A 21,856-nucleotide genomic window follows, 5' to 3' on the forward strand; every position below is an offset into this window, starting at 1 on the left:
AATCATTCGAGGTTTGATAAGCACGAACCTCAGCTCAGTCAAGACGCATTGATTATCGATCGTAATTTTGAGGAGATAGTAAAGAGACAAACTACCACCTATCGCGTTGTCTTTCTAACACAGCTATTCGTATCGTAAAGCCGGGTATCCACAGTGCGAGGCTGCTCGCTGCGAATGCCTCGTGCCATCTGCCTCAGGGTGAGCTCTTTAGCTGGCAGCTAGTTTGTAACCACGAATGCTCACTGCGAGCACGCGAACATGGCGCGAGCCACCCGTATTCGTAAGACAGTCGGTACAATGGTGTTTTTCCATAGAAAAGTGCAAGTTTCTGCTGCTGCTTTTATTGTGATGGCAACAATTATTAATAAAAAGCAACAGAAAAAGCGACGTAAACATCGTTGGTGGGTCAAAAAGATTTATCGAAATCGGTTTGAATATGGGAACAGACTCCTAGAAGACGTGAGGTTCGAAGAAGACGTGACAAATTTCTTGCGAATGTCCAAGGAAGATTTTGAACATTTAATTACATTGATAGAGCCTGCCGTGGAAAAACGCGATACCTACATGCGAAGTGCTATTACGACCAAGGAAAGATTAGCTGTTACTCCGAGATTCTTATATTCTGAGATTCTTAAATTCTTATACTCTGAGATAGTAATCTGAGATTCTTGATTACTATAGCCTCGACCTTTTACGTCGGTAAGACCCCAACAGAGACGTAATATTCTTTTTCAGATCTTTCACCGGAACATTCATTGACTGCGATATTTCGCGCCACAAGTCTTCTCTCTTAAACTTATTATAATACTCTCGGTGTTTAGAGTCCCAAAGCAAACGTTTACTTTCGTAACACTTCACTAATCTCTTATTCTATCATGAGTATCCATGATGACAGTTTCGCGTGGAATGGTTTGCTGAGAACAGTCTGGTACGGTGCGAGGCAGACAGTGCAGGTATCCACTTAACGCACAGCTCGGGGTGAGGCACCTTTGAGCACTGCTCTGAGACCGACAAGTACACGGCTCGCCTCACATTGTGCGACGCGAGCGCCGCACAGGTGCTCGCAGTGAGCAACCCCGGTATCCACAGTCCGAGGCAAAGCCGAGCATTCGCAACGAGGCATTCGCAGCGAGCTGCCTCGCACTGTGGATACCGGCCTTAATATACAACGCAGTGCGAGTGCGTGATTGGCTCGTCGCTATGACGACACACGGTTGCCCTGACAACCTACAGTGCGCACTGAGCACTGCGCCTTGTGTGGGAGGGGAGATTATACCAACAAACAATTTCAGGAATTCTATTTTGGGACGGATGAAAGATAAGTAAGAAACAAAAAGTGGTCACATGTGCAAATGTAGTGGGCGACACAATAAGGCTATAAACAAGTATCAATAGTTGTTCCTTGTTTGTTTACTTTTTCAGATTCCTTATCAAACGCCCCTATCTGCTATCTCTCTTTCTCTCTCTGCTCTCTCTAACAATGTACTGATTAAACAGTGGTTGACGACTTTTCTACTTATAAGTTTTTTCTACTTATAAGTTTCCCTGCGGTTATTTTAGTTCAATCAATCCCATAACCTTTCTAATGTTTATCAAAATAATTATCTGTTTTGTATTTTATTTCCTTTAAACCAACCCCTATTTACCATCTGTATTTTATAGAATAAAATGTTTGTTTATAAAGTTTGACTGGCCACACAATTTTGTACCTATTTTATTTTGTTTTAAGTAACAGTTACTTTGATGATTATTTAAATATCAATAAGTGGTGCGTGCTGTAATGAATGCTTTTTATTATCAAAATAAGTAATGGATTATTAATTTTTGATAATACATGGGTCATTGAATACCATAATGTGATGTAGTTTCCTATTTGTAACTTGCAAATAATAATAATTGAGAGTTAATCCTGGAAAATGAAAAATAGTGAATGTATTCATAACCCTGTTGTCAAAACAGCATCGCGGGTGTAAGGGTTTATTGTTTCAGAGGCTAGGGTGTTTCAAGGACAAAGTGCTGGGCCTCCCGGCTCAGGGGGGGAGGGGTGGTGGTGAGACTGAGAGAGAATAGGGGGAGGAAACTGGTTTTGGCTATTTATTGATTAGTTCACCGACCCTTCTAGATAACAGAATTTAGTGACAGTGTTAAATCATCCTGTTCATTATTTCATTTCTTGTTTACTTTGTGTGTTATTCTATTAATTTTAGTGTTTTGGTCTATTTCCTCTATATGTCAATTATATATTTTTTAATATATAATTTTACTTTTTACTTTGTCTCTTCACCTTTTTGGATCCAAACCAATCATGTTCTTTTTGATTAATACGATTCATAAAACAAAAATATTTTGTGCATGGAAAACAACAAGAATAATCACGTGTTTTTATATTTATTTATTTATACAAAATGGAATAAAATATTCATAGTAGTTACAATATACATATTTAATCGACTTGCTAGTTGTTTTGTTGTCATTCAAGATAGCTCTGTTCTGTTATGAAAGACAATCTGATTGGCTCAGTCTGCACTGCATATCTCGTCAGGCCTTCAATCATATCCTTTTATTTCTTGCTAATTTAGTTCAGTTCAGTTCTTATCGTGATTATCTACTATTTGATGTCTTGACAATTCTCAATGTTTTTAGACATATTAAAATAATATTGTGTTTATTTAAAAATTGACTGAACATTATTATTATTATGCACTTTTTGAAGAAAAATGTTTAATAATTTATTTTTTTGATAATGTTCAGAATTCAGAATTATGTTTGAAATTCCAGATAGGGTTAGTTGCAAAACATTTTTTGCTGAAAATAAAATCATAACACTCTCTAATATTTTCATTTTTTACAATTTAGTTTCCGTTAAAGAGAATCTGAATAAATTTGTTCCTTGCAACTCAATCCATGGGTATATCACCAGACAATCAAAAGATTTATATATTCCTCAAGCCAGGCTATCAAAATTTATCAAAAGTTATAAATACTTGCAAATAAAACTATTTAATAAACTTCCAATATATTTTAGAAATCAGGAAAGTATTCATTTGTATAGGTCAAAATTATCAGATTGGCTTACAAGTCGTGCTTTTTATTCAGTTGATGAGTTTTTGCAGAATGAAGATTTTTTAACGCTTAAATGTGAGGCCAAGCAGTCTTGGTGATTCTTTGTTCTTGTTATGGTCTTTTCCCTGTTAATTTTAAAGTTTTTATTATTACTGATGCTTTATCCTTTTAACTTTATTTTAACATTTTCTGTAGAATATTTAATATTTTATTTAACATATGTAACAAAACATGTTGACCTTGTCTATTGAAATGTTTATAATACCAAACGACAATAAAGATTTATTATTATTATTATTATAAGGTGACGCTAGGAAAAGCTCGGCTCGAAAAAGCTCGAGCTCGAAAATATTTTAAAAAGCTCGGCTCGGCTCTGCTCGAGGTTGAAAATCACTATTCGCACACCCCTACTTTTTACACAAATAACTATTGTGTATTAAAGCTTAAGCTGAGTGTGGCCATTTAGTGCAGTAGAAATAATTGAAAATATAGTTTAAGGTAGAACTAATTGCAACACAAATGATTCTTGCTGTGAATGGTAGGTAGTATGCTTCTAATCAACATACTAAAAATATACATCCGTACTGTGGCGCAAAATACGTTTTTTCGGCCGCCATCTTGAAAAAAGGGTAACAATTTTAATATTCTTAAAAATAACTTTTTGGGTGTCAAATTATTGGAAATTTCATGCTGAAAAATGTTATAATAGTGGTTAGAAGCACTATTTAGAAATACGATCGTAATACAAAATACCCCCGCCGCAGCAATCCTGCAGACTAAACCAATTTCCATTTGTCTTAATTGATTTTCAATTAAATCTAATAATTCAGTTTTAAAATCTTTGTACAACTAAATTTGGAGTTCTACTGGACTGATTTTATTAACTAATGGGTCATTGGAAAGCTTAATTCGTGTAGAATTTCAAATAATTATGATAGTTTGATTTTTTTAAAGATTTACTAGGTGAAACCACAGAAAACGTACTACTATAACCCAGAATGCCAACCGCATGGTAAAAAGCATTAAGCGGTTTGAGAGAGCTTTGCCTGTCAATCCGTAGGCAGCGCCACCAGCGTTGCCATGCAATAGCATAGCAACGCTGGTGGCGCTGCCTACGGATTGACAGGCAAAGCTCTCTCAAACCGCTTTTAATGCTTTTTACCATGCGGTTGGCATTCTGGGTTATAGTAGTACGTTTTCTGTGGTGAAACCCGTCAACATCGACAGTTAGCCTACTGTTGAGGTTGCAAGCAAAATCTTTTGACTATAAATCGATGTTAAATAACTCCATTTTTAAACAGTTTGGGTTGTTTGTGATATAGCAGTGTGCTTTAGGTATGTCCGATCTTAATAATGAATAATTCCAATGGAAGCTGGTATTTCACTGAAGGTTTTTAGATAACAACATTTGGGATAATGTAACATCTTGAATACATCTTTAATTGAAGTAAAAATGTAAAAAATCCAATTTAAATTTTTTTGTAGATTAATACTTTTGATGGATTAATGATGATGCTTGAAGACAAATATGTGCTTGCATAGCTTTGAGACCAAAATTATGAAAATCGGTCGGGTAGAAGAGTCAAACGAACTAAAAAAAACACATTTAACTCACATAAGTAATGTATAGGGAGGCAGTTTGTGCATGACTCGAAATATACGTCAAAATGAATGCCGATGCTTGATGGCAAATCTGTGGTGCGTCCATACCTTTAGTTTTAAAGCCGGATTTTCACTATGTAGAAAAACCTTCTACATATATAACTTTTGCTATAGCCTATAACATTGTTATATAACTTTTGATATATAACATTGCTATATAACTTTTGCTGTATGAAAAAGTTACAGACAATGTTAGTGATTCTGGTGCTCGTGCTATATGCTATGTAGCACAACCTCATTCGCATTCCGTATCGAAATGTGCGCTGAAGAGACTTGTTCGTGGCAGCTATCGCGGTGATCTTGGAAGTCAGAAAGAGAGAGACGGAAGTAAAGATTTTAGCAAGTTTTAGGTTCATCCGCTTCTTGCTTCGAGAAATAAGTAGAGAGCAGCAGATTTATTACGGGACCTTAATGATGACGAATACGCTGACAATCCATAATTAAAACGCAAAATAAGGCGACGGTAGCTTCAAAAACGTACGTATGACTACAACACCGGTTGTCCACGGAACACTTGATTTAAGTTTATAATTGCATCCCGATTCTACGCACAGTCTTTTTCCGTTTCCAGTCCTTCCATTGTAAACAAAGATCGCTGAGCAAAACCGTCCGCACCCAGGAGGCTACAACTGTGAACTGTTTGCACTAAATGCTACATATAGCAGATGCTAGACGAAAAATATATGTATAACATTGCTACATATAGCAATGTTAGATGTAGCACGTATTTATTTTGATCTTTAACGACTCCCGATGGATAGCCCAATTTTAGCTGTATATAGCAGGATCTGCTACATATAGCAGTGTTATATAGCACTTTTGAAAAGTTACTTTTTCTACTTCTAGCAAATGCTATATAACATTGCTACATATGCTATATAGCAGGCTTAACTACATAACTCCCCCGGCTTAAGGCCAAAATTATGAAAATCGGTCGGGTAGAAGAGCTAACCCGACTAACCACAATGGGCTCTGTTGCTAGTCTATTTAATAACTAACATTAGGTTTAACGAAACGAGTACCTAGGTTTGCTGCTACAAGGAAACTAATTAAGTGTGTTTTTAGTAAACTATCAATTATTTAGTATAAAATAAATAAATCCACAAAGTTTTATCAAAATATATCCATAAACAAGCAAACTACAACATTTTACAATATTCTCCTTAAGAATAACATGGGGATTTTAAATTTCCAATTTTTTAAATTTTCCCCGTTACCAATAACCGTACAAAAACACTTCGATATACTAAACTGTTTGTTTTTTAAGCTCGTTAAAAAGGTCGTTAAAGGTCGTTAAAATTGGAAAACTTGATGTTTAAGGATCAAAAATGAAAAAAAACAAATTTTAAAAGTATAAAATAACTTAGGTATAAGTAAACAAATTTTTAAATGCCACGTTTTTAAACGCACTTTTTTCACCCATAGTGCATCACTGTTAACAGTATATTTTAAATTCAACCATTATATTCTTTTCCAACATGAAATTTTAATAATTTGATACAAAACCAGATTTTTAGCAATAATTAACAATTTTACACTTTTTAAAATGGCGGCCAAAAACCGTATTTTGCGTAACAGTACAAATGTATATTTTTAGTATGTTTTTTATAAGTGTAGTACCTACCATTTCTAACTGGAATAATTTATGTTGCAATTAGTTCCACCTCCAACACTATTTCTACTGCACTAATTGGCCATACATTTTGAGAGCAGCAATTCTACACCGATTCTGTTTGTGCTTGTAATACATACATTAGGTAAACTTATTTCCAACATGGATTACGTGCCTAATAAAAGCTTGCTGTTTTGTGTTCTTTGGTTGATATACTGGTATGCGGGGAAAAAAAAAAAAAACTGGCAAAAGTAAGTAGATGCAGCAATTAGCAACTTTCTGTGCTACAATCAGTGCAAGATAGGCCACTTTGACATGTGACTGTAGGACAAATAAATTGTCAGCTTTTGTGGCACTGATCTTATTTAACCAAATTAAGGCAATCGTTGTAATGTCTAAAGGTCTACTTTGCTTGGAGCGATTGTAGCAATAGTCGCACAGCGATTATCGCTCAGCTACTATCGCTGTTGCGGCGGCCGTTTGGCTTAGAGCAATTGATTTCCGGTCGCCGCACGATTTTTCATAGTTAGTTGAATACCAGCACTCACAATGGTGAAGTCGTGAGTGTGTTTTGTAACTTTTTAAAGTATCTCCTCAGTGAGGAGTTAGAAGACGAGGCTCTACTTGACCCTAGTGGAAGTATCAAAAGACGGATCGATCAAAAATACATAGTGATAATGGTGATACGTAGGATTTGGGACGGATACGTATCACTAGATGTCACTAGATAGGATATATAAATACCCCCGCCGCAGCAAACCTGCAGACTAAGCGAATTTCCATCTACCTGGCTGGAATTCCACTGAATTATTTCCTTAATATTGGCAGATTTATTTCCTATTTAAATACAGTCTAACCTTGATATAACGAACCTCAATACAACGAATTCCTTGATATAACAAATTTTTTTTTAATCCCCTAGAACTCTCCATAAGAGACTATGTATATTTTACCTCTACATAACGAACAAACCATAACAACGACCTTGATTTAACGAATTTTTCGTGATTTCGGCTAAAATAAGACACCTCAATATAACGAATTTATCATTGTCAGAACCTCTACATTGCGAATTTAACCTCTGCATAACGAATTGTCTACGTATTTCCCTTGATATAACAAATCCCCCACCCCAGTATTGTTTTTGGAAAATCTGTTTCTTTATCAAATGAAATGGAAAGGTGACGTCATCGCTTGCGCTAACATTCGTCTGCTCCGTTTTACACATCTCTCTGTCTGCTGTCGCTGCGCACGCAATGTTGCAACTGAGAACTTATTTCATTCTCTTAGGACTGATGACGACGTAATCTGTAGTAAGCTATGATTGGGTGATAAGTAAATATGGTGAATATCGTCAATTTTTGGATATAGAGAAATCTAAGAAAGAATATAAAAACAAAAGCAAAGAGAAAGAATAGCAACATCGTTATTTTAACATTCCTTAATTTACGAGTGTTTTTATTATCTTTAAGTTGCCTATGAATATGCACTTTTATAATGAATTATCTAATAATTTATTGTTTTCAATACGATTTGTTTTAACTAGCAACACCAATGCTATAGTTGATGATGATTATTGACATTCCTCTGTTGTGATAAATCAGTACTAGTACCATTGACTAGTCAATGCTAGTACTGTACTGTAAGTAGCCTACCGGCCTACCACGGAGCAGTCAGTAGCTTACAAAACTTTCTACTGTTTAGTTTTGTTTTTTTACATGGTTTGTGACTACGCAATGTAGTGTTTGGCTTGGTTTTAGGAGGGTTAGAACAAGCTGTGATTTTAAGTTTTTAACCTGTACCATAGATAAAACATTAGTCTATGCCTGTACCAAGGTCAATGCCATTGTCATGATTGCGCAATAGGCTATGGCAATATTCAAGATCCCTCAACTGTATTATGCCGGATAATTTAGGTTATACCATTGACTATTGGATACAGAAGGTTCTACTGTACAATGAACACTTTACTGTAAAGTATTGTAGCCTATGCTACTTTAATTGTGTTTTAATGAGGTCAAATACCGGCCTATATTGACCGACGCTGGTTCTGAACCTCGACTTAGCGAAATTCCTGCAAACCTAACCTCTATATAACGAATCTCATTTTAACGAAATCCTTGATATAATGAATATTCAGTTCGGTCCCTTCAGATTCGTTATACTGAGGTTGGACTGTATCATTAATATTAATTGAGTACTTAGGTTTGCTGCCACAGGGAAGAAAATAGGAGGTTTTTATTGAAATATTGATAGCTTAGTATAACGTAAACAAAATTTCAAAATTTAATTAAAATATGTCTATAGACGGACAACAGTGTGTTTATTTTCCAGAAGAGTAACATGGCAATTTTAAATTTACACTATTTTGGGATTTTTCCCGTAACCGTTAGGCATACAACAATGCTTCAATATACCAAATTATTTGTTTTTTTGAGCTCTACAAAATGGTTTGGAAAGAAATAGCAAAATTTTATGTTTTCAGGGTGAAAAATTAGAAAAACCCCATAAAACCCCCCATATACCCCTGTTCCCATTGTCCGATCATGTTGGTTCGCGAACTCGTTCGAATAAATGTAGGTTTACACGATTATACAAAATTTCATCAAAATCGGATCATTTTTGCTCGAGTTATCTCGCTAACGGACACATATATAAATATATATATAATAAAGAAAGCATACTAACTCAGTACCCTGAAATTATTTTTATTTTTAAAACTCGACAGGTTTCGACCTTTAGGCCATTTACAAGAGTAACATTTAACCTCACTTTAAACACAACAAATTAATTAACAAATAAACATCATGTGATGATCTTGATATATGATTTTTCTTTTTTCTTAAAACGTATAGTAAAATAATCTTTGGTCATGGAGTTTTGTCATATATATATACAATTTTATTATGGTTGTTTAATTTATCCTCCTCTTGATGTTTGTGTTAAATATTCTTTAATTTTAAAACTTTTTTCATATATAGGATTTTGTTTCTTAACTTGCATTGTATTGATTATATTTGTTGGATCATTCTTGTAGCTGCAGTATATATGATATTCTTCTTTTGTATCTAATTTATTTCCTTTTGATCCATAGTCCAAAACTGTCATATCTGTTTCTATTTTAGTGAATTTATGATTCTCATTAAGCATGTGTTCTGCTACATTACTTTTCATACTAGTCACATTCTTTGATTTAAACGCTATATTAATATTAAAATTTGAACGAATGGTGTTTTTGGCCTCTGGGGACATCAAAATGAAAAAGTAAATCAGTCCCGGGCCTAGGTCTTACCATGCCACCTACGGTAATAGCTACTTCCCTATAGGGAAATTCGCTAAAAATTAGTGATATCAATAAGAGTAGCCTACATGAATGTCAGAAAATAAAAACTGGACTCTAAATAAAAAAGATTAATTCATACAAAAATACTTATACAGTATTAACACCCACACTACGTAAATAACACATAGTATACTTGGTATAACAGTATAACAGTTAGGCATTTTATATTTAAATTCGAATAGACGAGGATTAACAATAAATTTTTTAACACAACCATTTGAGCAATGACAATGCAAAGTTTGCTGGAAATAAAGTGTAGCCTGTTTCTTCTACAATTTAATGTAGAAAATGAAATGAATGTGTAAGGAAATATATATAACAAAACCAGTACAATTATAACCGCACATGATTAGAAAAATTAATGTGAACAAAAAGTAAATTATGGTTATTTTAACCCCTATTATTAATCTACACCCCCTACTGAGTGAACTGCACTGTTTTGAAGTTCTGCGCATGTGTCGCTGTGCATCAGTTGCGGTGCGATTATCGCAAGACTGATACCCATTTTTCATTTCATTTCATTATTTGTCATGAGAGCCGAAGCCCCCCTGACTACATACCCGGTACCTGTCGTGAGACTTACCCGGGCCCCATGATGTAGGCCGAAGCTTACGCATCAACCTTTTGCACATCATGGGCGGATGACTTAAGGTCATCAGGCTCACCGGCTGCCGAAGCAGACCCTTCGGAAAGAGGGTTGCCCCTCAATCCTAACCAGGGTTTCCGGCTACTTGTTTAAGCGTCACTCCACCTGGGTTCCACTAGGTCGGGGCCTAGAGGACCATGGTAGAGCGCCCCGACGCATTTAGTGCAAGTAACACTCGGGACCTATCTAATCCCTGACAGGCAAACCCGCCATCAATAGCCAGAAGGAAGGGGACCGTCAGCGAACCCCAACCTCCCATTTACACCACTACCCGATCGAGGCCTTACCCAGTTGCTGGGAAACCAGAGATAACCAGAGCGATAGATCCCCAGATACCCCTGGCGGGCTCGGACCCAGCACCCGATCTACTTCGTTTGCCCGTCAGACCCAACATCACTGCCAGGCCATCAGGGTTTCCCAAAAGGAGGCAGGTATAGAAGTGGGACCCACCCGGATGAACCTATCCACCAGAGGTGGCGACACCCTTGACTCAATTGAGGTTCCGGGAAGAACCCCCCACACTCAAGATAACCATACCGTCCACACTCAAGACTGATACCCAGGGCAGTGGTCCGCGACTGAGGCTAGCAACTCTTGCGACAGTCGCTCTAAGCAAAACAGGACAATGCAAACTCCGTTAGAACCGTGCCCAGCTACTATCGCATAGCGCATTGCCAATCGCTCCAAGCAAAAGAGGCCTTTAAATATCATACCTACGGTGATGGTTTATTCCTGATATGGGAAATTCACTAATAAGGATATGGCTGCTTAAGACACTGAAAACTCAAAAACGTAATAATAATAATTTTATTTTATGTTCAAATTTCTTACCAAACCATATCAATTTTACAAAGTGTATATTTGAGCTTATGGTTATTGATTTATACTACACATAAATGCAAATATCAACATGTCCATATTCATACATAAGTAACAATAAACACAGTAACATTAATACATACAATAAGATGTCTGCTACTTAGTTATATGTTTACTATATAACAAAACACCTTGTAAAAATATCTGTTTTCCGACATCACAAATGAGTTATGTACAAAATTATAGTTGATGAACTGCAATAAGGCCTCTGTAGTACAGTATCCTATTTTATCGGATAGTTTGGCATTTTACTCGGGAGTGTTGTGATGGTGGACAACACTAAAACAGAACGGGATTGGTTGACAGAAATGTTTAAGCAAGCGTAGCGTGGGACACATCTACATAACCTAGAAGCGTGCTACATTATTCAGGTATTTTCTACAAAGAAGTACTAACAGTGAGATAGTACAAGACTTTCCTCTTTACGTCACATTTCACTCGGAAAGTTGAAGTTGATTTCATTCACGTTATGAAAAACAATGATAGTTAAGTTTTTTTGGAAACATTCTAAATATGATCTATTCAGTGACAAAAAGAGATAACTAAAGTGGGAAGAGTTTCGGCATAGACTTTGAATACCAAATTAAACATCCCATTATATACAGGGTGAGGCAGACCATCAGTACACATACTTTTACAGGAGTATGTTTTCACTTAGATACGCAAAATAAAATTATTCTCCTATAAATCACGTACGAAGAATCCATTTAAATTACTTAGAACATGATCCAAGCTCAGGGTGTTCCAGAAGTTATGGTTATGGGTTAGAATCTCGGAATTTCCTATTGTCAACCTATATTTCATTGCATATTTTAAGAAAGGTCTAGCTTAAAGCAACATTTTGGTGAAATAAAACTCAATTATCTCAATTTGTTTCAAAATAGCTGTGAATTTTGTGTGTATAATACTCTGTATTTTTAAAACCGCTAAACATTTTCCCGTTCTGATTGAAAATTTGTAATCCTGGTAAACACAGCTTTACAATGATGTGTCACATGTAAAAATTTTCAAAATGATAATTTTTACCAAAAAGATTTTTTCTGAGTTTAGTAGCCCGGTTAATCAAAAAAATCAAATGGCAACATATCAAATAGCATATCATTTTAAGGGTCTTGTTAAGATTAAAAACTTTCCAATTTACACATACTGTCTATTTCTCATAGTATTTGAGTAAAAAACCCAAAACTTAATTTTCCCATATAAAATGCATGTTAATTGCATTACCAGACAATACTCTTATTTATTTATTTTTTTAGTTTTAGGTTTTTGTCTGCCTCGTCCCGTATTAGCTGAAGCCAGTTTATTATAAAATAAAAATGTTGAATGGGACTCACTTAAAGTTTTCTATCAAAGTTCTTACATATTAGTTGGTGACAAGTTCGTCAAATGTGACGTAAACTACAGAAAGTCTTCACCGGTAGTTACACTACCTCATGGTTCTCTTAAAAGAGATTCGATAAACGTGAAAATGAAATTTGTTGTTCCCTGATACACATACAACGTATACACTTTTAAACATCTCATTTATATTGTAACTATAAGATAAAAATGTAACAAATTTTAGATTAAAAACTGCACTATGCTTAATTTTACTTATCACATGGATTACTAATGCCTATTCTTATAGAAAAGTGGTTAAAATTAAATTTTAAAAAGACATTTTTCTCCTACAATATTGGTTATAATGGGGTTGTCTAGGTGCTTAAACACTTGACTTAGTTTTGTATTTCACTCGGGATTTCTATACTTTTGCAGTGTAAGAGAATCGAATTATTAGATTCTTTTTGCGGTTTATGTTATATTTAGCAAGTATTGGAAAAGTGAGTTAAAAGCATTGATAAAACATATTATATTTAAGCACCATTGAAAAGACGAAAAAGTTTATTAACAATCTAATATTTACATTTTCTAAATGAATTCCTGTTGTTTTACCAACCGTTTTTTAATCAGTAGTATTTAAGGAAGTATCATCAATATATAGGTCAATCATATTAGCACATCTAAATTATAATTAATTTGAGTAGTAGTTATATTGATATTGTAGTGAAAATTAACAATAGTCATTTTCCAGTAGAAGTTGCTTAATTTTAATTTCTTCAATAGTAGGAAAGGCTCTATGCATTAACAATCTTTAAACAACTCCAGCAAGTTGACTTAAAAGTTTTAAATGGTTACATTTAAAATACAGATCTTAGAGTTAAATTTGAATTTCAATACATTTCTATATTTTTGTAAAATAATTTATCCATTCCAAGTGTCTTTAACAGGCATAATTGAAGTTTTTCTAAATTAAATTAAATACATAAGCCTATTTACAATGGAATGTTTTGTATAAACAATACAATGTATAGCTATTTAAATCCAATGATAAAACATTACCTAATTTGGTCACCAACATTTCTTAAACTATTTGGTTTGCATTTGTTTCCTTTTTGTTGTACTCAAAATCTTTACCCTGTACAATTTGTTATTAGAAGTTGTGCAAAAATATTAAATCTTTAGCAGAAGGGTTACTAAATCACTATAGATATTTTATGCAACAACTTTTAACATTATAAGCAAAACAAAATCAGTTGAGTAATAAAATTAAATTGGACTTTGTAATTACTTATTTGTACTGATGGAAATTGTGTTCCGTATTGTAATAATTAAAATTAGTACAAAGCAGAAAATTACATTAATGATAAATTACTAGCAAACTTTCAATTTTGTAGAATATGTAGATTTAGTAAAGAAAGAGCTTCGAGCTTGCTTAGGGCGAATGAATTATTCAATTATTGTAAATTTCAAATAACAAGTAATTAGTATATTTGGTACAACTGCCTCTCAATTTTATACTATTCAGATTCCCTGTGTTCAAATTAAATTTAAAACATAAATTCGGCTGATTAACTTAGCAGACAGTTTAAAGTCTTGTAGGGTAGAACACTATTGTAAAACGAACTTCAATTTATTACTTTTGTAAATTTATACTAGATGCTGGTTTGTAATGAGTGAAAGTACAATGTAAAAAAATAATAGTACAAAATGTTTATATTTTGGTCACTGAATTATAAGTATGCTATGACACCAGTTAAGCAATTTTTCTCTCTAATTTACAATTACTATTAGTTTAACCTAACCATAATAAAAATACCTATTTAATGTGGAAAGAACTTTGAGAATCAAATTAAACTGTAACAAACTAAACCAACACATTGTAAGTAAACCACAGGTTAATTAATTTAATTCAAATTCAAACACAATTAAATCCATGGTTTGATTGACTGTTGGATACTGAAGTACACATCCCATCTATATGGACCTGTTGTAGCTATTTTCGTTCAAAAGGAACATAGTTGTATTAGCCACTAGAGTGCTACTGTCTAAGATGCTAATTTCTGACATAGTCTTTGTTATTGTGATAGATGATACAACATAAAAAATGCTATAGTTATTCATAACAAAAACAAACAAGTTGTCCTTTCAGTTAAGCATGGTTAAAAGGTTGAGTCCAAAAATTATTAATCAACCCCCACACATTCTAAGCTCAATATAATTATGTTCATTTTCATTCCAAAACTAGTTACAACTTACCATGTGTATGTAATGTCTAGTTCTAGACTATCCTTAGTCAAAGCAGTAAAATTTAACCATAGTTAAAGACGATCATATAAAACCTTAAAATTTGTTGACCTAAGATACATGTCTATAACCACCCTGCAGAGACGTTATGGCCACTGACAGGTTGAATGCCTAGGTTCGGCAGCACTGTGACAAGTCCGTTCCTGTTCTTGAAGTCCGTGCTGGATCCGTTGGTGTCATTCCCCGCAGCACCGGGAGTCACACTTTCCTCCGTAGTCGATGGTGTGAGCATCCCCTGCTGCTGTATATCCACACTTTGCTGTTGTGATTGCACTTGTTCGTGTTTTGCAGGCAACACCTGTTCCACCACTCTCGTCGGAACACTACTTGCTCTTTTCAACTGTTTCTTAAACACTTTATTATCCTTAGAGTCCAAACTTGACCCCCCTTCTCCAGGAGGGTTTCGAGAAGCAGAAAAAATTTTCCGTTTGTGTTTCAAAATCGATAAACTAACATTAGGGTCTTTCTCGATTAAGCTCGGATTCGAATCGGTGTCTGTCATGTTGTTCTCGTCAGAAAGCGGACTCTGTGAGTTTCTGCCGTCTCCGTTTTTACCGTTGCACACTGAATCTTCGGAGCGGCTGCGGTTTATCAGTTTACCCACTTTTCCGAACCTTGTCGCCTCGATGAGGCTGTCCCACTTACGTTTCCGGGAGGAGTTGCGTTTGAAGACAAGACGGGAGAGGGAGTGGTTGTGCGGGTCCTTGGGTGTCGTGTACGTCCTTCGCATAGTCAATCCGGGTGTAGACCCGAGCAACCCGGACAGTGTTGACCCGAACAGCTCGTGACTGGACGAGTGCTCACCTAGCTGTAGACTGGCTATGAGCTCCGCTACGGGGGGCAGCGAGCTGGTGCTGTTACTGGCGGGGGGCGGAGCTATGTTGAACCCTTTCATCAACCGTCTCTCCTTCTGCCTATTCTTTTTACCTCCGGTGCCTAGAAAAATATTTTACCATTGGTACTTGAGCTTACAATAACTAAGTGACAGAAAGTGGAATTAAATGCTTGGAAAATAAAGTTTTGCGTGCACATTAATCTATGAAATTAATTCATATTTTCTTTATTCAAAACTTTTGAGTAACTTACTTTAGCTATTTTATATTTTTTCAAAAATATTTTAGAACTGTCAATGTTTGCATTTTTGGTAAGAAAAATTTAGGGAATATTTAAGACGTAGCAAGTATATTTATGACATTTCCAATAATAAATGACATGATTTCACGTTTCAAGATATTCAATACATTTTTAATAGGTAATTTGAATTATTACTTAAAATGACAAAACATAAGCAAGCAAATTTATCATTATCACATTTTGTTAGCTAAAACAACCACTAATGTGCTATTGCTAATAAAGTACCTACTTTTTTGAAAAGATAAAAAACAAATGAAAACAATCTACTTAGGAAATATTTATCAAGGATTCTATACACGGGAAACCTATGGGATATGAGACAATCAACTTTCTACAACAATAACAATCATTCCCAAAAACAGAACATAGCTAACTACTCAACGACAGTAAAAATTGTAAAAAACTGGAACCTGTGTTAGGACCAGTTGCAGTTGAAGTGTTCATCCCGGAATTTTTGAGTATTTCTATGAGTTCGCATCTAAATGCTGAGATATCCTGTTTTATCTCGTTAACATCGTCTTCAGTGACCCCTTCGTTTTCTCCTTTACGTTGTTCAACGGTAACGTACCGCCTCACGAGGTTGCGCATTATGCTCTATAACAGATCGTAAAACAGATAAACATGTTACAAAGACTTCAGTCTAAAAGAGTGATTGCATATGATGTCGGATTATTTTTTAAATGGTAGCCTAGTTAAGTTATCTTTTTAATTATAAATTTTAAATAAATCAGACCTAATTTAAATTTGTTTAATGTTTGTTAAATTCATTTAATCTGTGTATACAGTACCAATGATAATAAGTTTAGATATTAGCATATAAAAATTTAGATTTGTTTAGGTTCATTAATTAATATCTGAATGATGACCAATGAATAATAACCAAAGAAGTAAAAATGTATGATTTTTACTACATTTCTGGATGGAAACAGAATAAAATGATTTTGTATACAAAATAAATGAATGTAATTGTTATGATATACCAAGTGAGTTATTCTATCTAAGCATCAAAGTCAACTTTTTAAAACAACGGGAATATGAAAAAATGTTACAAGTTACTTTGGTTACTAAATAAATCAGTTGGTTCATACATTGTGCTATTGTAAAAATATGTTCTACAATCTTTGAATGAGTTTTGCAACCCTAACAAGCAGCTTTTGAAATACAATGATATGTTTTTAATTAAAATGATGCAATTGTAAAGAAAGTCTAGATTTATGCTCATTATTTGGATTTGATTTACTGTAAGGTATAAGGTATAAATGGCAAGACAAGTTTTGATTTTTTTTTTGGAAAAGCAACATTTTCACAAACCATGCTTGTAAGATTGTAAATTCTACTTAAGTCTTGAAATTCCTTAGATGTATAGTAAATCGTAATAGTTTGAAGTGGTAAAAGCGTAAATTTTAAAATCAAACTCCACCACTATATATCCTTACTATTTTGACAACCTTTTTCAATACCCTACATAAATTAACGCGATTCACATTCAGTTTTGCAAATCTCAGTTTCATTAGTTTTTAAATGCATAGATGGATGGAACTACGATGATAAGGCAACCAAAAATGCATACAGCATAAGTTATTTAAGTCTGTAATGCATAACTATGAAACAAGATTAATTGATTAGTAATGAACATCTGTTTGATTAACTAATTTTATCATGATAATATTAGTATTACAAACTTATTATTTTTAAATGTAGTTAATGTTGGTACTCAACCTAGTCACTTTGGTATTAGCATGGACTCAGGAAATTGAAAAAAGACATCTCAATAAACCAGCTGTAGCAATTTCTTTTACACGATGAGAACGTGGTTGAATAACGAGTTGAATTTTGACGGAGTGTGCAACTGGCTAAATTCCATTTAATAGTTTTGGTCACTATGTTAGCTTGTGTGGGATAAAAGTTCAGTTTGACTTAGTTAAACTAATGTATGTGTACAACAGAAATTAGTAATTGATAGCAACAAACTATCTGTCAGATTCAGATGCTCAACCATAATATATTGTATTTTAAAACTGGTTACAGCAAAGAAATCGGATGTCTCCATCAATCCATAGTCTGAAGTGTTAGTATTGAAATGTATAATTTAGTTAGTTTAAGATTATAGCTTAAAACTATAACAAAGAAGAGGCAGGCAACACATACTTGACTGACCTGGTATCGAAAGTCCCTCTCACTCGCTTGTTTCACCTTCCGCTAAAAAACAAATTTGGGTTTAGAAAATTGTAAACTTATATTTATATTCTACAAGGTGTGTAGAGCTCAGGAATTTTCCTCTGGGGGATAAATCGGTATCTTGTTCCAGTGGTCAGGAAAAGGCCCTCCTCTTCATAGTGTATTACATTGCATAGTTTATGATGTAAAAACTACACCGATTTTTCAACACATTCTATACTGGGTGTCTAAAATGTCCCGGCTCGGTTAAATATTTCTTAAATATTTAAAATAGAGCTACAAATCTTTACACAAAGTTACTGGACACAAAAATCTATTTTATTACATATTCAGTGATCCACTACTTCCTCTGGGGGGGACGGCCCGCTAGGAAGAAAATCTTAAATGTAAGTATAGGCTGATATGCACATCAAAATAAAGGTCTTTACTAGTAGAATACGATGCCGCAAATCTATATATAAAGCCAAAAGTACCCATGAAATTTGAGAAAACTACAAGTCACACCCCCCATAAACCATATACTTAAAATGTTCGTCATGACGAGAAACCTTGCGCAAAATTATCCATTATTTCATAAATTGCCCTATAAGGTCGTAATTGCTTTCCAAAGGGAACTTTCCATTTACCTAATGTTAAAAATACCTCAGCTGTTATTATTTGTTTGTATTCTGTTTTGTTTATTTCATCTTATATCAATAGTTGTATTAATACTAATGTTGTAAAACGGGGTGGAGCCCGTGGGTAACAGCTAGTTTGAACTAAAATGGACATTAAGTCAAAAAAGAGCAGCCGCTCAAAGATATCTTGAACCTGCCATTTTGAACCTTTGAACGGCTGCCATTTTTTACTCAGTTGTTCTTTTGAGCTAAAATTTGTGGCATTGAATTCTATTAACTCAGACCCTTAATTTGATGAGCATATCAACCTATGCTTATAAATTTACGATTTTCTTCTTACTCCTTTAGCCCCCCTGAGGTAGTAGCGGGTCACTGAATATATGATAAAATAAAATAGATTTTTATGTCTTGTAACTTTGTGGAAAGTTTTGTAGCGCTTTTTTAAATATTAAAAAAATATTTAACCGACCCGGGACTTATTGGACGGGGATAGCCCAACTCTGCGCGGTGGTCAAATCAAATTTAAGCCGAGGAAAAGTTTTATGGCTCCCGAAAGGTCCAGTCCAACTCCCCGCGGTGGTCACTTTTAGTGTACAGTCTAACTCCTTGCTGTGGCCACATCTAATCTCTACGCTACCTTGTTGTGCTTTCGTATGAGATATGATGTGTTTAATATAAAATATTCTATATATGTTACACTTTTATTTGTTCATATAGCTACTTTATTCATGTGACAGGTTAGGTTAGGTTAGGTTAATGACAGGTAAATTCAAATGAAACATAAGTAGGCCTACTTAGGTTTTGTATTAATTAACTTTATTTTATTAGTTACTGTGGTTGCATACAGTTAAAAATTATTTACATTTATAACAATTTCAAACTTCAAATACAAACTCACAGCCGTCAGGGCACAGTCAATTTTGACATATTTCTGACCACCGCGCAGAGTTGGGATAAGCCCTATTGGACACCCGGTATAAAACCCTTATAGAAAAGATTGTTCTAGAATCTAGAGTAGAGGAAGCAATGCCCCATTGGGTGTTGTTCCTCTAAAATGAGAACAAGCAGAAGCTCTTTATGAAATAGATTTAAAATAAAATCTAGCTAAAAAAAGGATCATCACTTAATTTATTAGTTCATTAGTTAATCATAATGATCGTCACTATCATAATGACAGGGGGAGCGAGCAGGTCTAATGGTTAGAGCGCGGGAATTCAGTCCCTGAGGTCCGGGTTCAAATCCCACCAAATCACCAACGGAATTTTTCCAAGTGATAATGCCCCAACCCCTAGGTCTAGTCTGAAGAAATGTGAAAAACAATTCCAGGCTCGTGCCTAGCGTCTCAGGAAAAAAAAACTTATTGACAAGGAAACAATACCGCATATAACCTGAATATGCGTGAAATTAGTGTAGATGTAATGTTTTCTGTCGGAGATACGTCAGACTATGGGGTACGTTTGATTACAATGTGTGAGATCTTTGAGGGACAACTGTAATACAGTTAATACATTTTCACACTACAGCTTAATTCATACCCACTTTTAGTTGTCACATGAATTAGAATATTAGAATCATTGTGTTATTCCTCACCCTGATTGTTCGCATGTGTTCCTTCTTGGCCGCGCGGGAGTGGCCGCAGATCTTGCGTTGTAGCCACAGCAGGAAGTACCACACAGACTTGGGGGTGGGTATTACATTGAAGGGGGGAGGAACTGTTCCCCCCTCCTCAAAGTAACTGATCCACAACTTGCTGCGAGCAAACTTCCACTCTATGTCTGCCCTCTCCTGCAGAGAGAATACAGAAGCAATTTCGTAAGCAGAAAATATTGTGAAACAGCATGATTGTATTTGCAACCCCACAAGATATAAAAACTGGGGAAAGGAATCTAATTCCTCTGATTTTATTTCAAAAGAAAACCAAATGGCTTTTTAAGGTTTTTGTAAAGTGATAGCAACCTCATGTGAGAAAATTGAATCCATGAATTTACATAACTCGGTAAAAAAGGTAAAGTTTTTAAACTTCTAGGCTGCAGCATGAATCAGGTAAACTTTTCACCCATTTCTCTTGTGTTATACTCGTATAATTACTAATAGTGAAAGTTTTGTTATGTCACTCATGATTACAAACATTTTACTTTGAGACTCAAACGGCTAACAAAAAATCATATCCACTAGTCATCTTCACATTTTTTTACTCAATATACCACATAATAAAATATGTTAACAATAATTTCTTTGATAACCTTTCATACTTTCATGCACAAAACAGTAACTAAGTAGAAATGTAAAATAATCAAAATCAAGTAAAGTAGCACCAAAGCGAATTGTAGTACCAGCTGTTACATCAATGTAGGTTTGCCAACATCAAAGAAATGCCAAATCAAAGGAATGCAAATGACATGCTTCTTCATAATTCAGCCCTCTCTTTAAATCAGTTTAAGACTTGTAAAAAGTGTTTAAAACTTGTCTACTAATTTAAATGGCTCATCGTTTTTTCATTCATTTATCAAAACTTTTGTAAGTTGAAAAAAAAACTTATATTTGTTTTAATACTGTTATAACTAATGTATAATGGACGGAAAATAGTTACAAAATAATAATCAGTTAGGTGCTCCTCGACTCTGGTAACCTAATGCTCAGCTACAAACCTTTCAACAAGAGTATTTGTTTATGGACCGTTGACCTTACCAGGGGTTTCAATCGAAAAGATTCTGTATCACGGAATCCCGGCCGGTTTTAATGCCATGAAATTCCAGTGTTAGCGTCTTTAAATCTCAGGATTAAGGCCTCGGGATATAAAGAGCTCAGGCAGTCATCGCAAAGATCCAACAACCTTTTTCAATTAAGACTTTAGAACTTTGTTCTGTTTTACACGTTCTGACACTAAAGTAATACTAACAGAAATGAGCTGATATGAGTGATTCATCATCGCAATCAGCAAGTTGAGCAACACAACGATGTTTATGACCGAGTAGCAGCCAAACATGAGCATTCCCCAGAACCTTGTGAAGCTCTTAATACCAGCCAACTCAAAGTTGTCAAGGTCCACGAGCCCAAACGCTGCCCAAAATAACGTCTGGGACGTCTCGAATAAACTG

The 21,856-nt window shown here is 34.7% G+C and overlaps 1 protein-coding gene across 1 annotated transcript in view; it reads right to left on the bottom strand.

Annotated features, from left to right (window-relative positions):
* Positions 1 to 14,473: 14,473 nt before the first annotated feature.
* LOC128988951 (transient receptor potential-gamma protein) overlaps positions 14,474 to 21,856 on the bottom strand; it is a 405,047-nt gene continuing 397,664 nt past the window's right edge. The window contains exons 16-20 of the mRNA XM_054410745.1: positions 21,658 to 21,853; positions 20,349 to 20,543; positions 18,121 to 18,162; positions 16,374 to 16,557; positions 14,474 to 15,765 (exon numbers count right to left, since the gene is read on the bottom strand). Of these exons, the coding sequence (XP_054266720.1) occupies positions 14,894 to 15,765; positions 16,374 to 16,557; positions 18,121 to 18,162; positions 20,349 to 20,543; positions 21,658 to 21,853 (1,489 nt within the window). The 3' untranslated portion in view covers positions 14,474 to 14,893. The remainder of the gene's footprint in view (positions 15,766 to 16,373; positions 16,558 to 18,120; positions 18,163 to 20,348; positions 20,544 to 21,657; positions 21,854 to 21,856) is intronic.

The sequence above is a fragment of the Macrosteles quadrilineatus genome, unplaced genomic scaffold, assembly GCF_028750875.1.
Source record: "Macrosteles quadrilineatus isolate MER2022 unplaced genomic scaffold, UCM_ALF_1.0 Scaffold_3__2_contigs__length_128488019, whole genome shotgun sequence".
Classification (NCBI taxonomy): Eukaryota; Metazoa; Arthropoda; class Insecta; order Hemiptera; family Cicadellidae; genus Macrosteles; species Macrosteles quadrilineatus.